Source organism: Coregonus clupeaformis, unplaced genomic scaffold (assembly GCF_020615455.1).
Source record: "Coregonus clupeaformis isolate EN_2021a unplaced genomic scaffold, ASM2061545v1 scaf0104, whole genome shotgun sequence".
Lineage (NCBI taxonomy): Eukaryota > Metazoa > Chordata > Actinopteri > Salmoniformes > Salmonidae > Coregonus > Coregonus clupeaformis.
The window spans coordinates 65,192-83,617 of NW_025533559.1; the positions used below are offsets into that span (position 1 = coordinate 65,192).

Genomic DNA, 18,426 nt, shown 5'->3' on the forward strand with positions numbered 1-18,426 from the left:
TCTATTTTTGTCTCATCTGACCATAGCACCCGGTTCCAAGTGCCAATGCCGTTGAGCAAACTCCAGGCGTTTAAAATTGTTGGTTCCTCTCAATAAAGGCTTTATGGCAACCCTTCCAAATAGCATATTGGCATGGAGGTGGCGTCTAATTATGGTTTTGGAAACTTGGTGACCCAAGATGCGACCAAGTTCTGTAATTCTTCAACTGTGGCCCTTGGACTTTTCTTTGCCTCCTGAACCATCTTCCTCACTGAGTATGTTTACATGCACACTAATAATTCGATATTAAACTGATTATGGCAGAAGGCAGAGTATGGCGTTAGTAAACACCTTACCCTGCTTATCTTAATCGGTGTAAGGTCATAATCGAAGTAAGCATTCGCCAATTAAAACACCTGGATTTCTGAGTAATCTTTCAAATGATTAGGACATGTACACAGCTTAAATTGACATTCCAGCGGTGTATTTGATTTGCACACGTGCCAACACAGGTTAGCGCAAGCCTCCCTTTATTATGCGTGAGTGAAGTGAGTTCAGAAAAACTTAAAGTATGCATCTTATAAATAGTTTTCACATACAAACCTTCTTTGTCCAAACTCAGAATCTAATAAGTATTTGCAAAAATAACATGGTTACTTTGGTACAACGTTTATTTTGATTGCTGATTTTCAGTATTTATCAAAGTCCCATCAGTAGCCTGATTTCAGATGTGTCCATGTAAACAGGATGATTAGGGAAATCGTTCTTCTTCCAATGCATTATTGTGTGCATGTAAACCGTGCTCACTGTGTGTGGGGACAAGATACACTTGGGTCCTCTACCAGGCACGTTTACCACTATTGCAGTGGTTTTAAACCTCTTATTTGTTGCCATAATAGTGGTAAGTGTTTTTTTTTTTTTTTCAGTAGATTTTTGTAGCCATTGCCTGATTTATGAAAGTCAACAACCATTTGTCTCTTTACATTTGTGAGTTCTTTGCCTTTCCCCATGGTGATGGATGACAAAAGGATTTTACATGCTTGTTTCCTCATTTTTATACCCCAGTGAAACAGGAAGCCATGGAAGTAGGGCTGCACAAGTAATTGAATTCACATCGAAATCGCAATATTGACGTGTGCAATATCCATATCGCAAGAGATCCATATAGCATGCAATATTGTGAAACGCCACTCAGCCGCGTGTAACGTCCGTTTTTATAGTTTACTCTGTTTATAGTCTCTCTCTCCTCTTGTGGCTGCTTCCTCTGTTAGATTCACTATACGTTTTCATGCTGTTCTGTTACGTCAAATGCAGTCAACAGATGTTCCAAACAAGAACGATGCTGCTGGCCGGGAGTATGGGGGTGTTGTCTATGGACCTCTCCTCTGTGTCGTACAGTCGTGACAGCACGTCTGCCTTCACATTCTTCGTACCCGGGATGTATGACAGAGTAAACTCAAACCGGGTGAAGAATAGGGCCCACCTGTCCTGGCGAGGGTAGTGATGGATCGGGGTGGGCCAGTACCGGGGCTGAGGTGAACAGAACCCTCAGGTTACTGAAGGCCCTGTCAGCCTCAGCAGACCAGCGGAGCCGGGACGGCCCACCCTTCAACAGAGATGCGACCTTGCCAAAGCCCCCGATAAACCTCTGATAGTAGTGGGCAAAGCCAATAAAGCGCTTCACCTCCTTTACCGTGGTCGGCCAATTACGCACGGCTGAAATGTGATCTACCTCCATCTCCACACCTGAAGTGGTAATGCGGTATCCGAGGAAGGAGACGGCCTGCTGGAAAAACAAATACTTCTCTGCCTTGGCATAAAGGTCATTTTCCAACAGTCGGCCCAGCACTTTGCGAACCAGGGTCACTTGCTCGGCGCGCGTAGCGGAATACACCAGAATGTCATCGATGTAGACCACTACACCGTGACCAAGCATGTCCCGAAACACCTCGTTCACAAAGGACTGGAAAATGGATGGAGCATGAATCAAACCGTATGGCATCACCAGGTATTCGTAATGCCCTCTCGGACACGCACCAGGTTATACGCACTCCGGAGATCTAATTTTGTGAAAAAGCGCGCCCCATGCATTGACTCGATCACAGATGGGATGAGGGGCAGAGGATAACTATAACGTATTGTCCCCTTGTTCAATGCTTGGTAATCAATGCACGGGCGCAGACCTCCGTCTTTCTTCTTCACAAAAAAGAAACTTGAGGAGGCAGGCGAAGTGGAGGGACGTATGAACCCCTGGCGCAGGGACTCGGAGACGTATGTCTCCATCGCATCCGTTTCAGCCTTCGACAGGGGATATACATGCCTCCTGGGAGGCACAGCATCTACTCGTAGGTTTATCGCGCAATCCGCCCCGCCCGATGAGGTGGTAATTTGGTCGCCTGCGTTTTGAAAAACACGTGCGCCAAATCGAGGTATTCGGGGGGGATGCGCACAGTGGAGGAAGTGTCTGGACTTTCCACTGTGGTTGCACCAACGGAAACAGCTAGGCACCTACCCTGACACTCTCGCGAACACCCCGTGAGAACCCTCTGCGGCCCTGAAAAGGTGGGGTTGTGTAGTGCTAACCAGGGAAGACCCAACACAACAGGGAAATCTGGGGACAAAATCATAAAAAATGTGACGTGCTCTCTATGGGTCCTTTGGGTAACCTTCGTGACCGGTGCAGTAACTTCCCTAACGAACCCTGACCCTAATGGTCAACTGTCAAGTGCTTTGATGGGCTAGGGGAACCAATGGAATACCTGACTTAGAGCTAATGACCTGTCCATAAAGTTCCCAGCTGCGCCTGAATCGACCAGCGCCTTACACTGGGAAACTACGGGGTAGTCAGGGAAGGTGACGTGTATGGTGCAGTGTGCAGCAGAGGGCTCTGACCGATTGTGGGTTTGCGCTACCTGGGGTGATGCGAGAGTACCCTGCCTGCTGCCTCCAGACCCGGAAGAACCCTGACGACAGCGTGCAGTATAATGTCCTATTCTGCCACAAGAGTGACACTGAAGCTGCCCTCCTCCGTTCTCCTGGATCGCTGCCCCACCCAGCTCCATCGGAACGGACTCCGAGTTGGGGGGGGTGAAATGGGCAAGCCACTCCCAGGACGTCCTCTAGCAGCCAGCAGGTTGTCCAACCGGATGGCCATGTCCACCAGCTGGTCGAAGGTTAACATGGTATCCCGGCAGGCTAGCTCCCTTCTGACATTCTCTCGCATGCTGCACCGGAATCCGTCGATAAATAGGCCTATCTTCTGTATACCGCCCCTACGTTGTCACAACACAACTGATTGGCTCAAACGCATTAAGAAGGAAAGAAATTCCACAAATTAACTTTTAACAAGGCAAACCTGTTAATTGAAATGCATTCCAGGTGACTACCTCATGAAGCTGGTTGAGAGAATGCCAAGAGTGTGCAAATCTGTCATCAATGCAAAGGGTGGCTACTTTGAAGAATCTCAAATATAAAATATATTTTGATTTGTTGAACACTTTTTTGGTTACTACATGATTCCATTTGTGTTATTTCATTGTTTTGATGTCTTCACTATTATTCTACAATGTAGAAAATAGTCAAAATAAAGAAAAACTCTGGAATGAATAGGTGTGTCCAAACGTTTGACTGGTACTGTATATTAAGAAGCAAAGTGGAAAGCAGCTGTCACGACTTCCTCTGAAGCTGCCTCCTGTCCTTGTTCGGGCAGGCTTCGGCGTTCGTCGTCACCGGCTTTCTAGCCATTGCCGCTCCTCATCTCATCATTCCATTTGTTTTATCTTGTTTATTACACACACCTGGTTCATATCCCCTCATCAGTACCTGTATAAGTGTTCCCTCTGCCCCCTTGTCTTTGTGTGTGATTGTTTATTGTGGAGGTTATATGAGCTCGGTGGAGCTCCTTGTACTTTGTATCGACATATATACGGAATAAACCTTTATTCTGTGATTTACCCTCCTGCGCCTGACTCCGTACAAATCACACGCCACAGAATCACACACCACAAATGGCATCAATACAGACCCGGGTTCGATACCAGGCTGTGTCACAACCGACCGTGACTGGGCGGCGCACAAATGGCCCAGCGTCGTCCGGGTTAGGGGAGGGTTTGGCCGGGGGGGTTTACTTGGCTCATCGTGCTCTAGCAACACCTTGTGGTGGCCGGGCACCTGCAGGCTGACTACGGTTGTCAGTTTAACTGTTTCCTCTGACACATTGGTGTGGCTGGCGGGCGGGTGTTAAGGAGCGTGGTTTGGCGGGTCGTGTTTTGGAGGACGCATTACTCGATCTTGCAGTTGCAGTGATGAGACAAGATCGTAATTGGGGAGAAAAAGGGGGTAAAATACAAACAAATTAAAATCAATTCACTCTGGATACATTGAGTAATATAATAAGAATATTCATGGTACAATATATGAAAAAATGATTACAAGGGTTTGAGTGAGAGGTCTAACTGGTGTCTCCAAGTGGACACACACCTGTGCACAGTTCATAAGTAATTTGAATGCACTTTTATGACTCAAGGAAAGCGCCGTCAACTATAAGGTGCATTTTTTAGCTCTCCTAGCTTTGCCGTTGAGTAACTGAAGTTTGGAACACTGCGTCCACACATCACACAATTACTGTTGTTGTTTACGCAATCCAAAAACGTTCCATTATAAATCGCAATCTAGGTCAGGTGGACAACATTTCAAAGCTTATTCTATTGCCAACATGACTAGCAGTTATAAAATACAATTTTACAGTATTAAGCTTTCACAAGGCACTTCAGACAAACAGATTGTAATTTTGATGTGCATAGAATGGAGTTATGAGCGCATTCAAGTGCGTGTTCACTGCAAATGTTATTCACAATATGAATAAACATGTTTTTTTGGGGGGTTTTTGTGCACGGCGTGGTGCACACGTTTAGAACCGCAGTCAGCTGAATCCCATACAGCGCTGTAAAGTGACACGCCTGAGCTCTGACATCATATATAGTATGTTACTGTACAGCCACTGAGTCCCAATGTAGGCGCTTATCAGTGACCAAATCTGCCATTTTCAACCCGTATATGGGAGGACAGGGGCTGTGAGTGTAAAGGGTTAATGAAAAATGTATTTAGAAGAATCTTTAGGGGTGCCAATAATTTTGATAATCTTTTTAAGATATATATTTTTTAACTTGTTAAACAAAATCTCTTTCTCTGAGCAATTGTAATAGTATAAAGTAATATAATTGTCCCCAAAAAAGATGTGCATACAATATAGCTCAGTATTTGTATTATGTATTTTCTCCTCATCTTTATCAAGGGTGCCAATAATTTTGGAGATGACTGTATGTCTGTGTGTGTGTACTGTACATGTGTGTAGGTGCGCGCATGTATGCGTATGTGTGCATGCGTGCGTTTGTGTGTGTGTGTGACTGTCTCCCTCTCACCTGGACGACCCAGGGGCTGTTGGAGAAGGCCATGATGTCTCTCTCCTCCCAGAAGAAGGCAGAGTCGGAGCGCTTGATCATCTCAAACTTGCTCAGCTGTTTCATGGCATACACCTTCTGAGATGCCTTGTGACGGACCTGGAGGAGGGGCCAAGTTATATGATGAGGTATATGACACACACACACGTGCAAGCATAGGCGCGTGAGCTCACACAAACATGAAACACATGTATAACATAAAAGTCACCAATAGATACAAGATCCAATGCAATGGGGTCATTCCACGAAAATAGGGCCTTTTGCGTCCCTTTGATATTTTAAGTAGAAATTGTGCACCAATATTGCATTTTAAAAGCCTGTTATATTAAATAGACCACATGAAGAAATCAATACATCAGACTAATAAAGGCTTGCTAAAGTGCCAAAATTCAGCATTTTGACATGTCCCTCCATCAACCCTGTGTCAGTTATAGAAAGATTTTAACCCAAGTTTCACCATCATTGTAAAGCCCTAGTTATTTTGTTGCTTTCTGAAGATCATAATTTACTTCATGTGATTAGTAATTTATTTACGTCTGACATATTGTCAACAAAGCAGCATGACAGAATTATTAGCCAAGTTTTCAAATTAACGGTTGTTTGTTTGGGAATATATATATAAAGTGATCTGTGCATTTGAAGAACAGTATAAACACCTATTAACTTTTGCATGTAAAAACAGAATCACCACTGCTGCCTATGCTGCCACTGTTTTCATTACCAAAAGTTATATTTTTAGAACGAGCAGTGCGCAGCTAGCTCCCGAGTGCATCAGTGACACAAGCACAGGAAAAATGCAACAAGCACAGATTCGACAAGTGAAAACAAATAATCTGACTGTGAAAATCATGTGAGGATTTTCACTCATTACTGCAGTTCCCCCCAACAGCAAGCAATGTAATACCCTTGCAATGCAATCCAAGCGCTGGGCGGCAGGCCGAATGCCCGGAGCTGCTGATGGCAGAGCATCATGTAACTGAACAGCTTGTTTTGAACAATATATTTTGAAAATAGTAAAATGTACACAAATTAACCACACTTTTATTGACATTTTAAACATAATCCTTGAATGATGTAATATATACAGTGGGGAGAACAAGTATTTGATACACTGCCGATTTTGTAGGTTTTCCTACTTACAAAGCATGTAGAGGTCTGTAATTTTTACAGTGTACCTGTGAGAGACGGAATGTAAAACAAAAATCACAATGTATGATTTTTAAGTAATTAATTTGCATTTTATTGCATGACATAAGTATTTGATCACCTACCAACCAGTAAGAATTCCGGCTCTCACAGACCTGTTTTTCTTTAAGAAGCCCTCCTGTTCTCCACTCATTACCTGAATTAAACTCAATCAAACAGCCTCCAACCTCTCCACAGGCCAAGACCAAGACTGGGAATGGGATAAAATTGAGACTGCGGGGGGTACAGGACAGGACAATAGGCAAGCAGCGGGAGAAGGCAACAACTGTTGGCGCAATTATTAGAAAATGGAAGAAGTTCAAGATGACGGTCAATCACCCTCGGTCTGGGGCTCCATGCAAGATCTCACCTCGTGGGGCATCAATGATCATGAGGAAGGTGAGGGATCAGCCCAGAACTACACGGCAGGACCTGGTCAATGACCTGAAGAGAGCTGGGACCACAGTCTCAAAGAAAACCATTAGTAACACACTACGCCGTCATGGATTAAAATCCTGCAGCGCACGCAAGGTCCCCCTGCTCAAGCCAGCGCATGTCCAGGCCCGTCTGAAGTTTGCCAATAACCATCTGGATTATCCAGAGGAGGAATGGGAGAAGGTCATGTGGTCTGATAAGACAAAAATATAGATTTTTGGTCTAAACTCCTCTCGCCGTGTTTGGAGGAAGAAGAAGGATGAGTACAACCACAAGAACACCATCCCAACCGTGAAGCATGGAGGTGGAAACATCATTCTTTGGGGATGCTTTTCTGCAAAGGGGACAGGACGACTGCACCGTATTGAGGGGAGGATGGATGGGGCATGTATCGCGAGATCTTGGCCAACAACCTCCTTCCCTCAGTAAGAGCATTGAAGATGGGTCGTGGCTGGGTCTTCCAGCATGACAACGACCTGAAACACACAGCCAGGGCAACTAAGGAGTGGCTCCGTAAGAAGCATCTCAAGGTCCTGGAGTGGCCTAGCCAGTCTCCAGACCTGAACCCAATAGAAAATCTTTGGAGGGAGCTGAAAGTCCGTATTGCCCAGCGACAGCCCCGAAACCTGAAGGATCTGGAGAAGGTCTGTATGGAGTGGGCCAAAATCCCTGCTGCAGTGTGTGCAAACCTGGTCAAGACCTACAGGAAACGTATGATCTCTGTAATTGCAATCAAATTTTCTGTACCAAATATTAAGTTCTGCTTTTCTGATGTATCAAATACTTATGTCATGCAATAAAATGCAAATGAATTACTTAAAAATCATACAATGTGATTTTCTGGATTCCGTCTCTCACAGTTGAAGTGTACCTATGATAAAAATTACAGACCTCTACATGCTTTGTAAGTAGGAAAACCTGCAAAATCGGCAGTGTATCAAATACAGTGGGGAGAACAAGTATTTGATACACTGCCGATTTTGCAGGTTTTCCTACTTACAAAGCATGTAGAGGTCTGTAATTTTTATCATAGGTACACTTCAACTGTGAGAGACGGAATCTAAAACAAAAATCCAGAAAATCACATTGTATGATTTTTTAAGTAATTAATTTGCAATTTATTGCATGACATAAGTATTTGATACATCAGAAAAAGCAGAACTTAATATTTGGTACAGAAACCTTTGTTTGCAATTACAGAGATCATACGTTTCCTGTAGGTCTTGACCAGGTTTGCACACACTGCAGCAGGGATTTTGGCCCACTCCTCCATACAGAACTTCTCCAGATCCTTCAGGTTTCGGGGCTGTCGCTGGGCAATACGGACTTTCAGCTCCCTCCAAAGATTTTCTATTGGGTTCAGGTCTGGAGACTGGCTAGACCACTCCAGGACCTTGAGATGCTTCTACGGAGCCACTCCTTAGTTGCCCTGGCTGTGTGTTTCGGTCGGTTGTCATGCTGGAAGACCCAGCCACGACCCATCTTCAATGCTCTTACTGAGGGAAGGAGGTTGTTGGCCAAGATCTCGCAATACATGGCCCCATCCATCCTCCCCTCTACGGTGCAGTCGCCTGTCCCCTTTGCAGAAAAGCATCCCCCAAAGAATGATGTTTCCACCTCCATGCTTCACGGTTGGGATGGTGTTCTTGGGGTTGTACTCATCCTTCTTCTTCCTCCAAACACGGCGAGTGGAGTTTAGACCAAAATCTCTATTTTGTCTCATCAGACCACATTACCTTCTCCCTTTCCTCCTCTGGATCATCCAGATGGTCATTGGCAAACTTCAGACGGGCCTGGACATGCGCTGGCTTGAGCAGGGGGACCTTGCGTGCGCTGCAGGATTTTAATCCATGACGGCATAGTGTGTTACTAATGGTTTTCTTTGAGACTGTGGGTCAGCTCTCTTCAGGTCATTGACCAGGTCCTGCTGTGTAGTTCTGGGCTGATCCCTCACCTTCCTCATGATCATTGATGCCCCACGAGGTGAGATCTTGCATGGAGCCCCAGACCGAGGGTGATTGACCGTCATCTTGAACTTCTTCCATTTTCTAATAATTGCGCCAACAGTTGTTGCCTTCTCACCAAGCTGCTTGCCTATTGTCCTGTAGCCCATCCCAGCCTTATGCAGGTCTACAATTTTATCCCTGATGTCCTTACACAGCTTTCTAGTCTTGGCCATTGTGGAGAGGTTGGAGTCTGTTTGATTGAGTGTGTGGACAGGTGTATTTTATACAGGTAATGAGTTCAAACAGGTGCAGTTAATACAAGTTATGAGTGGAGAACAGGAGGGCTTCTTAAAGAAAAACTAACAGCTCTGTAGAGCCGGAATTCTTACTGGTTGGTAGGTGATCAAATACTTATGTCATGCAATAAAATGCTAATGAATTATTTAAAAATCATACAATGTGATTTTCTGGATTTTTGTTTTAGATTCCGTCTCTCACACCTATGATAAAAATTACAGACCTCTACATGCTTTGTAAGTAGGAAAACCTGCAAAATCGGCAGTGTATCAAATACTTGTTCTCCCCACTGTATATATATATATTTTTTTTTACCAATCACAAGTGGTGCACCACCCTTAACGTCCTAATGGACGGCCACCACTGATATCAAATAATTTCTGGGTTACAATGAAGTACCTAACTGGGGCTAAGCACAGGCAAAATCCTAAAGGAAAACCTGGTTCAGTCTGCTTTCCACCAGACACTGGAAGATGAATTCACCTTTCAGCAAGACAATAACCTAAAACACAAGGCCTACACTGGAGTTGCTTACCAAGACTGGCCCAGTTACAGTTTTGACTTAAATCTGCTTGATAATTTATGGCAAGACTTGAAATGGTTGTCTAGCAATGATCAACAACCAATTTGACAGAGCTTGAAGAATTTTGAAAAGAATAATGGGCAAATATTGTACAATCCAGGTGTGCAAAGCTCTTAGAGACTTACCCAGAAAGACTCACAGCTGTAATCGCTTCCAAAGGTGATTCTAACATGTATTGACTCAGGGGTGTGAATACTTATGTAAATGAGATATTTCTGTATTTAATTTTCATCAAATTTGCAAAAATGTCTAAAAACATGTTTTCACTATGTCATTATGGGGTATTGTGTGTAGATAGGTGAGAAAAATATATATTTAATCCATTTTTAATTCAGGCTGTAACACAACAAAATGTGGAATAAGTCAAGGGGTATGAATACTTTCTGAAGGCACTGTAATTGGTGGAATGACACAATGTCACTTTGACCATGACAAAAAGTTGCAGATAATGCCATTGAAGACCCTTGATAACATAACGTCCTGCAAACAACATAACACAGAAAAAAAGACACATACCCACAGAAGGGTATTTATTGCACTGCTTTGCTTTATCTTGGCCAGGTCGCAGTTGTAAATGAGAACCTGTTCTCAACTGGCTTACCTGGTTAAATAAAGGTGAAATAAAAAAAAGGACATGTACGCACATAAGTGTGATTTACCACACACAGATCACCAAGCCCACTCCTCTTCACACAACACTTCAAACACAGAATGAATCTCTCTCACACACACACACACACACACTTCGGACCTGTCTAAACATGTCTCGATTACAAGGCACACAGAAGCAGCAAAACAGAGGAAAACCAGATGCACACAGCTAGATGTACAGACATAGGCAGTCACCTTGGATAGGTAGACACACACAAGCACTCACACATACATGTAGGAATGTAAATGTTTTTAATCTGTTTCTATGTCATTGTATCTTTGCCGCGTGCACACACGGATGACGTTTCTCACCAGTTGCACCTCTCCGTAGGCTCCTCTGCCGATCATCTTCACCCTGTCAAAGTCCTCCAGCTTTACCTGCAGGTCCCGCATCTTAACCATGGCCTTCTCATCTGCAGGACAGACACAGATGTCAGAGGTCACACGGGTTACCATAGCAAAAACAGAGGTCAATCGCATAAGGTTGTGTTCTAAGGAGAGGTCAGCGAGGGCCATACAGCAACAACCTCTCACAGTCTCGTGTAAGAATTAGACGTTCATCCATGTTTCTCAAACGTCAAATTTCGAAGTTGTTCCAAACATCAAATTTCAAAGTGTTTGATTACTTCTCTGTATCATTCCAAGTTTAAGTTTAGGCATTAACTCCAAATTCTTAAGGTTAGGCATTAACTCAGAATGGTTAAGGTAACCAACTTTCTGTCGCTGGATTCGAACATGCAACATTTGGAACCAGATGCTTAAGCCCAACCGCCATCCCGGTCCACAACATTCTAGCAAAACCAAAGCCTACTTGAAGTTAACAACGCTCACTGTTGCCCCCAAGTGGCCGGTTTCCACGTCATCTCCCAACGTCCTGAGACATGGATGGACGTCGAACACTGATTTCTATGACGGGTGACCTGCCTGCATTCAGAGGTCAAACCCCTTTGCAGTTGTTCCAGTGGTTACTTACATGTCAAGGTAAGATCATAGAGATGTATAGTGATCGCAACGTTATGGCATCTGTGACAGCATGGTCAGCGCCATTGAGGCTATCTCCATTTTAAGGTGTACATTTTCTTCTTCTTTCGTGTTTGAAAAAAATGCCAAGCTAATATTGGTGACTTACCGCCCACCACCTTCGTCCTGGAGTCTTGAACCAAATCTTGTGTGTCAGTCATTTAATGCGACCACTAGATGGCGGTCATCTTGCTTAAAGCCATTAGCTTTAAAACTATTTGAAGAAGACAATGCTCTGATCATTGTCTGATCGCTCCCAACCCATAGGAATCCCCATCCAGTTGACTACTTTCAAATGGAGGAAGCCATCAATGGCAATATACATGCAAAAACGGGTTATTTCCAAGTAATGATCTCTATACACCTCCATAGGTAAGATACAGATAAGGGTCAGTAATACTTTAAAATAACTTGCTCTTATATCTGTATTGTATCACTAATTACTAGGGATAGGGTGATATTATATATATGTTACAGGTTTCATACTACTTATTATCTGATATGAAATATTGCAAGGCAGGGGTTGATACAGAAACTGTAGTTAGTTGTTATAAACCTGTAACTAAGGATGACAATGGATTGCAATATTGAACATAGCCTAGAATTGGGATGGTAAAAAGTCGACTGAATGCAGGACTCAAAATAGTGAGAGCTAACTCTGTAACAATGCAATCTAATCTACCTGTCCTAATTCAAAAATATATATTATTTTAATGTACTCCGGATATGTCCACGCTTCAAATAGGCACAAACACACTCATAACAGTATCAAATATACAAATATCAGAAGTCGACTGTAAATCAATCAGGAACCTGTCTTCCGCTATGTCTGATATGGAAGAAGTCTAGATAATGCAATGCATGATAATCTTATAATGATGGTCTGCATTAATTAAAGCAATTCTACTAGGAAAGCTCTTACATCGGTTTAAGAAGGCATCTATGTTTTTGTTTTTTCGTAGCGCCGGGTAGTCCAGATCCAGGGCCAAGGCATTCATGGACTCCTGGGAAAAGAAGGAAAATAAATGTAATACATTTACTGTGTTTGAAATGGTTTTATGTCTTACAATTAATCTAAGAATTCAGTTCCCCTGTTAAATAAAAAATGTAAGGGATAGTTCGGCGATTTTACATATTTAGATATTTGTTCACTTACAGTTGAAGTTGGAAGTTTACATACACTTAGGTTGGAGTCATTCAAACTCGTTTTTCAACCACTCCACACATTTCTTGTTAACAAACTATAGTTTTGGCAAGTCGGTTAGGACATCTACTTTGTGCATGACACAAGTAATTTTTCCAACAATTGTTTACAGAAAGATTATTTCACTTATAACTCACTGTATCACAATTCCAGTAGGTCAGAAGTTTACATACACTAAGTTGACTGTGCCTTTAAACAGCTTGGACAATTCCAGAAAATTATGTTATGGCTTTAGAAGCTTCTGATAGGCTAATTGAGTCAATTGGAGGTGTACCTGTGGATGTATTTCAAGGCCTACCTTCAAACTCAGTGCCTCTTTGCTTGACATCATGAGAAGAATCAAAAGAAATCAGCCAAGACCTCAGAAAAATAATTGTATACCTCCAAAAGTCTGGTTCATCATTGGGAGCAATTTCCAAACGCCTGAAGGTACCACGTTCATCTGTACAAACAATAGTACGCAAGTATAAACACCATGGGACCACGCAGCCGTCATACCGCTAAGGAAGGAGACGCGTTCTGTCTCCTAGAGATGAACGTACTTTGGTGCGAAAAGTGCAAATCAATCCCAGAACAACAGCAAAGGACCTTGTGAAGATGCTGGAGGAAACAGGTACAAAAGTATCTATATCCACAGTAAAAGAGTCCTATATCGACATAACCTGAAAGGCAGCTCAACAAGGAAGAAGCCACTGCTCCAAAACCGCCATAAAAAAGTCTGACTACGATTTGCAACTGCACATGGGGAAAAATATCATACTTTTTGGAGAAATGTCCTCTGGTCTGATGAAACAAAAAGTTTGGCCATAATGACCATCGTTATGTTTGGAGGAAAACGGGGGTGGCTTGCAAGCCGAAGAACACCATCCCAACCGTGAAGCACGGGGGTGGCAGCATCGTGCTGTGGGGGTGCTTTGCTGCAGGAGGGACTGGTGCACTTCACAGAATAGATGGCATCATGAGGAAGGACAAGTATGTGGATATATTGAAGCAACATCTCAAGACATCAGTCAGGAAGTTAAAGCTTGGTCGCAAATGGGTCTTCCAAATGGACAATGACCCCAAGCATACTTCCAAAGCTTAAGGACAACAAAGTCAAGGTATTGGAGTGGCCATCACAAAGCCCTGACCTCAATCCTATAGAGAATTTGTGGGCAGAACTGAAAAAGCATGTGCGAGCAAGGAGGCCTACAAACCTGACTCAGTTACACCAGCTCTGTCAGGAGGAATGGGACAAAATTCACCCAACTTATTATGGGAAGCTTGTGGAAGGCTACCCGAAATGTTTGACCCAAGTTAAACAATTTAAAGGCAATGCTACCAAATACTAATTGAGTTTAAATGTATTTGTCTAAGGTGTATGTAAACTTCCGACTTCAACTGTACCTTGAAAGCTGATGATCTTAAAATGTAAAATTGCTAAACTATCCCTTTAAGTTTGAAATATTTTTAACCAAAACTGACTATGTTACGCTAACTTAAACACACAGGCACTTAGAATGAAGCAATGTACTGTATTGGGCTGAGCATGCATTCTAAGTAGTATGCTAGTACAGTATGAACATTGGAACATAGCCTCTGTCTGCCTCATCTCCAGCAAACAACCCAACGATTAATACAATAAAATGTATGAATATTAATGATTAATAATCAAAACTACTAGGCTAATGAACTCAATGACTTTTCCCTCCATCATCCCTCATTGCCCGCCATAGCAGAGTTCTCCCAAATGCAACACAGCTGGGAGAGAAGATGAGTCTGCTAATAGACAGTATATCAAGGATATGACACAATGACTAGTAGAGCTCTGCCTCTGATGTACAGGGACTGGGATGGTGGTGAGTGCCTAAAGACCATTGGTCATGTTCAGTAGGAAGAAAACCTTTAGAAACATTTTGAGTTACTACCTGACGTAAAACATTTTACTACAGTGTGCCTTACTGAACACAACAACCCTGGTGTCCTCAGCACAGTACATCGCAACAGGACTGAGGGGTTCGACAGGGGAACTCAAAATGTCACTGTAGTCAGCGCCAAACCAGGAATGTGGGGAGGGATGTTCCCCCCCCAGTCTAGGGGTCAAGTGGAGTCAACTAGGGGGAGGGGGATGTCCTCAGAGCATCATCTGTCCACACTTACAGTGAGGGGAAAAAAGTATTTGATCCCCTGCTGATTTTGTACGTTTGCCCACTGACAAAGACATGATCAGTCTATAATTTTAATGGTAGGTTTATTTGAACAGTGAGAGACAGAAAAACAACAAAAAAATCCAGAAAAACGCATGTCAAAAATGTTATAAATTGATTTGCATTTTAATGAGGGAAATAAGTATTTGACGCCTCTGCAAAACATGATTTAGTACTTGGTGGCAAAACCCTTGTTGACAATCACAGAGGTCAGATGTTTCTTGTAGTTGGCCACCAGGTTTGCATCTCAGGAGGGATTTTGTTCCACTCCTCTTTGCAGATCTTCTCCAAGTCATAAAGGTTTCGAGGCTGACGTTTGGCAACTCGAACCTTCAGCTCCCTCCACAGATTTTCTATGGGATTAAGGTCTGGAGACTGGCTAGGCCACTCCAGGACCTTAATGTGCCTCTTCTTGAGCCACTCCTTTGTTGCCTTGGCCGTGTGTTTTGGGTCATTGTCATGCTGGAATACCCATCCACGACCCATTTTCAATGCCCTGGCTGAGGGAAGGAGGTTCTCACCCAAGATTTGACGGTACATGGCCCCGTCCATCGTCCCTTTGATGCGGTGAAGTTGTCCTGTCCCCTTAGCAGAAAAACAACCCCAAAGCATAATGTTTCCACATCCATGTTTGACGGTGGGGATGGTGTTCTTGAGGTCATAGGCAGCATTCCTCCTCCTCCAAACACGGCGAGTTGAGTTGATGCCAAAGAGCTCGATTTTGGTCTCATCTGACCACAACACTTTCACCCAGTTCTCCTCTGAATCATTCAGATGTTCATTGGCAAACTTCAGACGGCCCTGTATATGTGCTTTCTTGAGCAGGGGGACCTTGCGGGCGCTGCAGGATTTCAGTCCTTCATGGCGTAGTGTGTTACCAATTGTTTTCTTGGTGACTATGGTCCCAGCTGCCTTGAGATCATTGACAAGATCCTCCCGTGTAGTTATGGGCTGATTCCTCACCGTTCTCATGATCATTGCAACTCCACGAGGTGAGATCCTGCATGGAGCCCCAGGCCGAGGGAGATTGACAGTTATTTTGTGTTTCTTCCATTTGCGAATAATTGCAACAACTGTTGTCACCTTCTCACCAAGCCGCTTGACGATGGTCTTGTAGCCCATTCCAGCCTTGTGTAGGTCTACAATCTTGTCCCTGACATCCTTGGAGAGCTCTTTGGTCTTGGCCATGGTGGAGAGTTTGGAATCTGATTGATTGATTGCTTCTGTGGACAGGTGTCTTTTATACAGGTAACAAGCTGAGATTAGGAGCACTCCCTTTAAGAGTGTGCTCCCAATCAGCCCGTTACCTGTATAAAAGACACCTGGGAGCCAGAAATCTTTCTGATTGAGAGGGTGTAAAATAGTTATTTCCCTCATTAAAATGCAAATCAATTTATAACATTTTTGACGTGCGTTTTTCTGGATTTTTTTGTTGTTATTCAGTCTCTCACTGTTCAAATAAACCTACCATTAAAATTATAGACTGATAATTTCTTTGTCAGTGGGAAAACATATAAAATCGGCAGGGGATCAAATACTTTTTTCCCCTCACTGTAACTCCAGCCATGTGCCTGGGCTGGTACTCCTTGGCATGTTGAAAAATTCCTAGGGGGAGGGTTTAGTATTTTTTTATTTAGTAAAGGGGAGAGTCATGTAATTTGTAATCGATTAAAATGTCATATTGCTCAGGGTTTGAGAATTAGTTTGTTATTATAGTATCTCAATGTGTTCCCGATGATGCCCCTCATCCCTGATTCTCTGCTGGGCGCGTAATATCAGGTGTGCCTAGTGTGGTCTCAATAAAATTATCCATAGCCTATACTATAGGCCTAGGCTATACGAAGAGCATGCTCGGAGAAGCACAGGGCAAAGTTATTTTTCGAAGAAAATGTACTTACAGTGGGGGAAAAAGGTATTTAGTCAGCCACCAATTGTGCAAGTTCTCCCACTTAAAAAGATGAGAGAGGCCTGTCATTTTCATAATAGGTACACGTCAACTATGACAGACAAATTGAGATTTTTTTGTTTGTTGAGAAAATCACATTGTAGGATTTTTTATGAATTTATTTGCAAATGATGGTGGAAAATAAGTATTTGGTCACCTACAAACAAGCAAGATTTCTGGCTCTCACAGACCTGTAACTTCTTCTTTAAGAGGCTCCTCTGTCCTCCACTCGTTACCTGTATTAATGGCACCTGTTTGAACTTGTTATGTGTATAAAAGACACCTGTCCACAACCTCAAACAGTCACACTCCAAACTCCACTATGGCGAAGACCAAAGAGCTGTCAAAGGACACCAGAAACAAAATTGTAGACCTGCACCAGGCTGGGAAGACTGAATCTGCAATAGGTAAGCAGCTTGGTTTGAAGAAATCAACTGTGGGAGCAATTATTAGGAAATGGAAGACATACAAGACCACTGATAATCTCCCTCGATCTGGGGCTCCACGCAAGATCTCACCCCGTGGGGTCAAAATGATCACAAGAACGGGTGAGCAAAAATCCCAGAACCACACGGGGGGACCTAGTGAATGACCTGCAAAGAGCTGGGACCAAAGTAACAAAGCCTACCATCAGTAACACACTACACCGCCAGGGACTCAAATCCTGCAGTGCCAGATGTGTCCCCCTGCTTAAGCCAGTACATGTCCAGGCCCGTCTGAAGTTTGCTAGAGTGCATTTGGATGATCCAGAAGAGGATTGGGAGAATGTCATATGGTCAGATGAAACCAAAATAGAACTTTTTTGGTAAAAACTCAACTCGTCGTGTTTGGAGGACAAAGAATGCTGAGTTGCATCCAAAGAACACCATACCTACTGTGAAGCATGGGGGTGGAAACATCATGCTTTGGGGTAGTTTTTCTGCAAAGGGACCAGGACGACTGATCCGTGTAAAGGAAAGAATGAATGGGGCCATGTATCGTGAGATTTTGAGTGAAAACCTCCTTCCATCAGCAAGGGCATTGAAGATGAAACGTGGCTGGGTCTTTCAGCATGACAATGATCCCAAACACACCGCCGGGCAACGAAGGAGTGGCTTGTAAGAAGCATTTCAAGGTCCTGGAGTGGCCTAGCCAGTCTCCAGATCTCAACCCCATAGAAAATTTTTGGAGGGAGTTGAAAGTCCGTGTTGCCCATCGACAGCCCCAAAACATCACTGCTCTAGAGGAGATCTGCATGGAGGAATGGGCCAAAATACCAGCAACAGTGTGTGAAAACCTTGTGAAGACTTACAGAAAACGTTTGACCTGTGTCATTGCCAACAAAGGGTATATAACAAAGTATTGAGAAACTTTTGTTATTGACCAAATACTTATTTCCACCATAATTTGCAAATGAATTCATTAAAAATCCTACAATGTGATTTTCTGGAGAAAAAAAATCTCATTTTGTCTGTCATAGTTGATGTGTACCTATGATGAAAATTACAGGCCTCTCTCATCTTTTTAAGTGGGAGAACTTGCACAATTGGTGGCTGA

General features: G+C 43.3%; 1 protein-coding gene across 2 annotated transcripts in view; it reads right to left on the minus strand.

Annotated features, from left to right (window-relative positions):
• LOC121549116 (rho-associated protein kinase 2-like) overlaps nucleotides 1-18,426 on the minus strand; it is an 85,736-nt gene that overhangs the window by 58,303 nt on the left and 9,007 nt on the right. For both annotated transcript variants that reach the window (XM_045213352.1, XM_045213353.1), the window contains exons 2-4: nucleotides 12,478-12,559; nucleotides 10,848-10,948; nucleotides 5,400-5,537 (exon numbers count right to left, since the gene is read on the minus strand). In XM_045213352.1, the coding sequence (XP_045069287.1) occupies nucleotides 5,400-5,537; nucleotides 10,848-10,948; nucleotides 12,478-12,559 (321 nt within the window). The remainder of the gene's footprint in view (nucleotides 1-5,399; nucleotides 5,538-10,847; nucleotides 10,949-12,477; nucleotides 12,560-18,426) is intronic.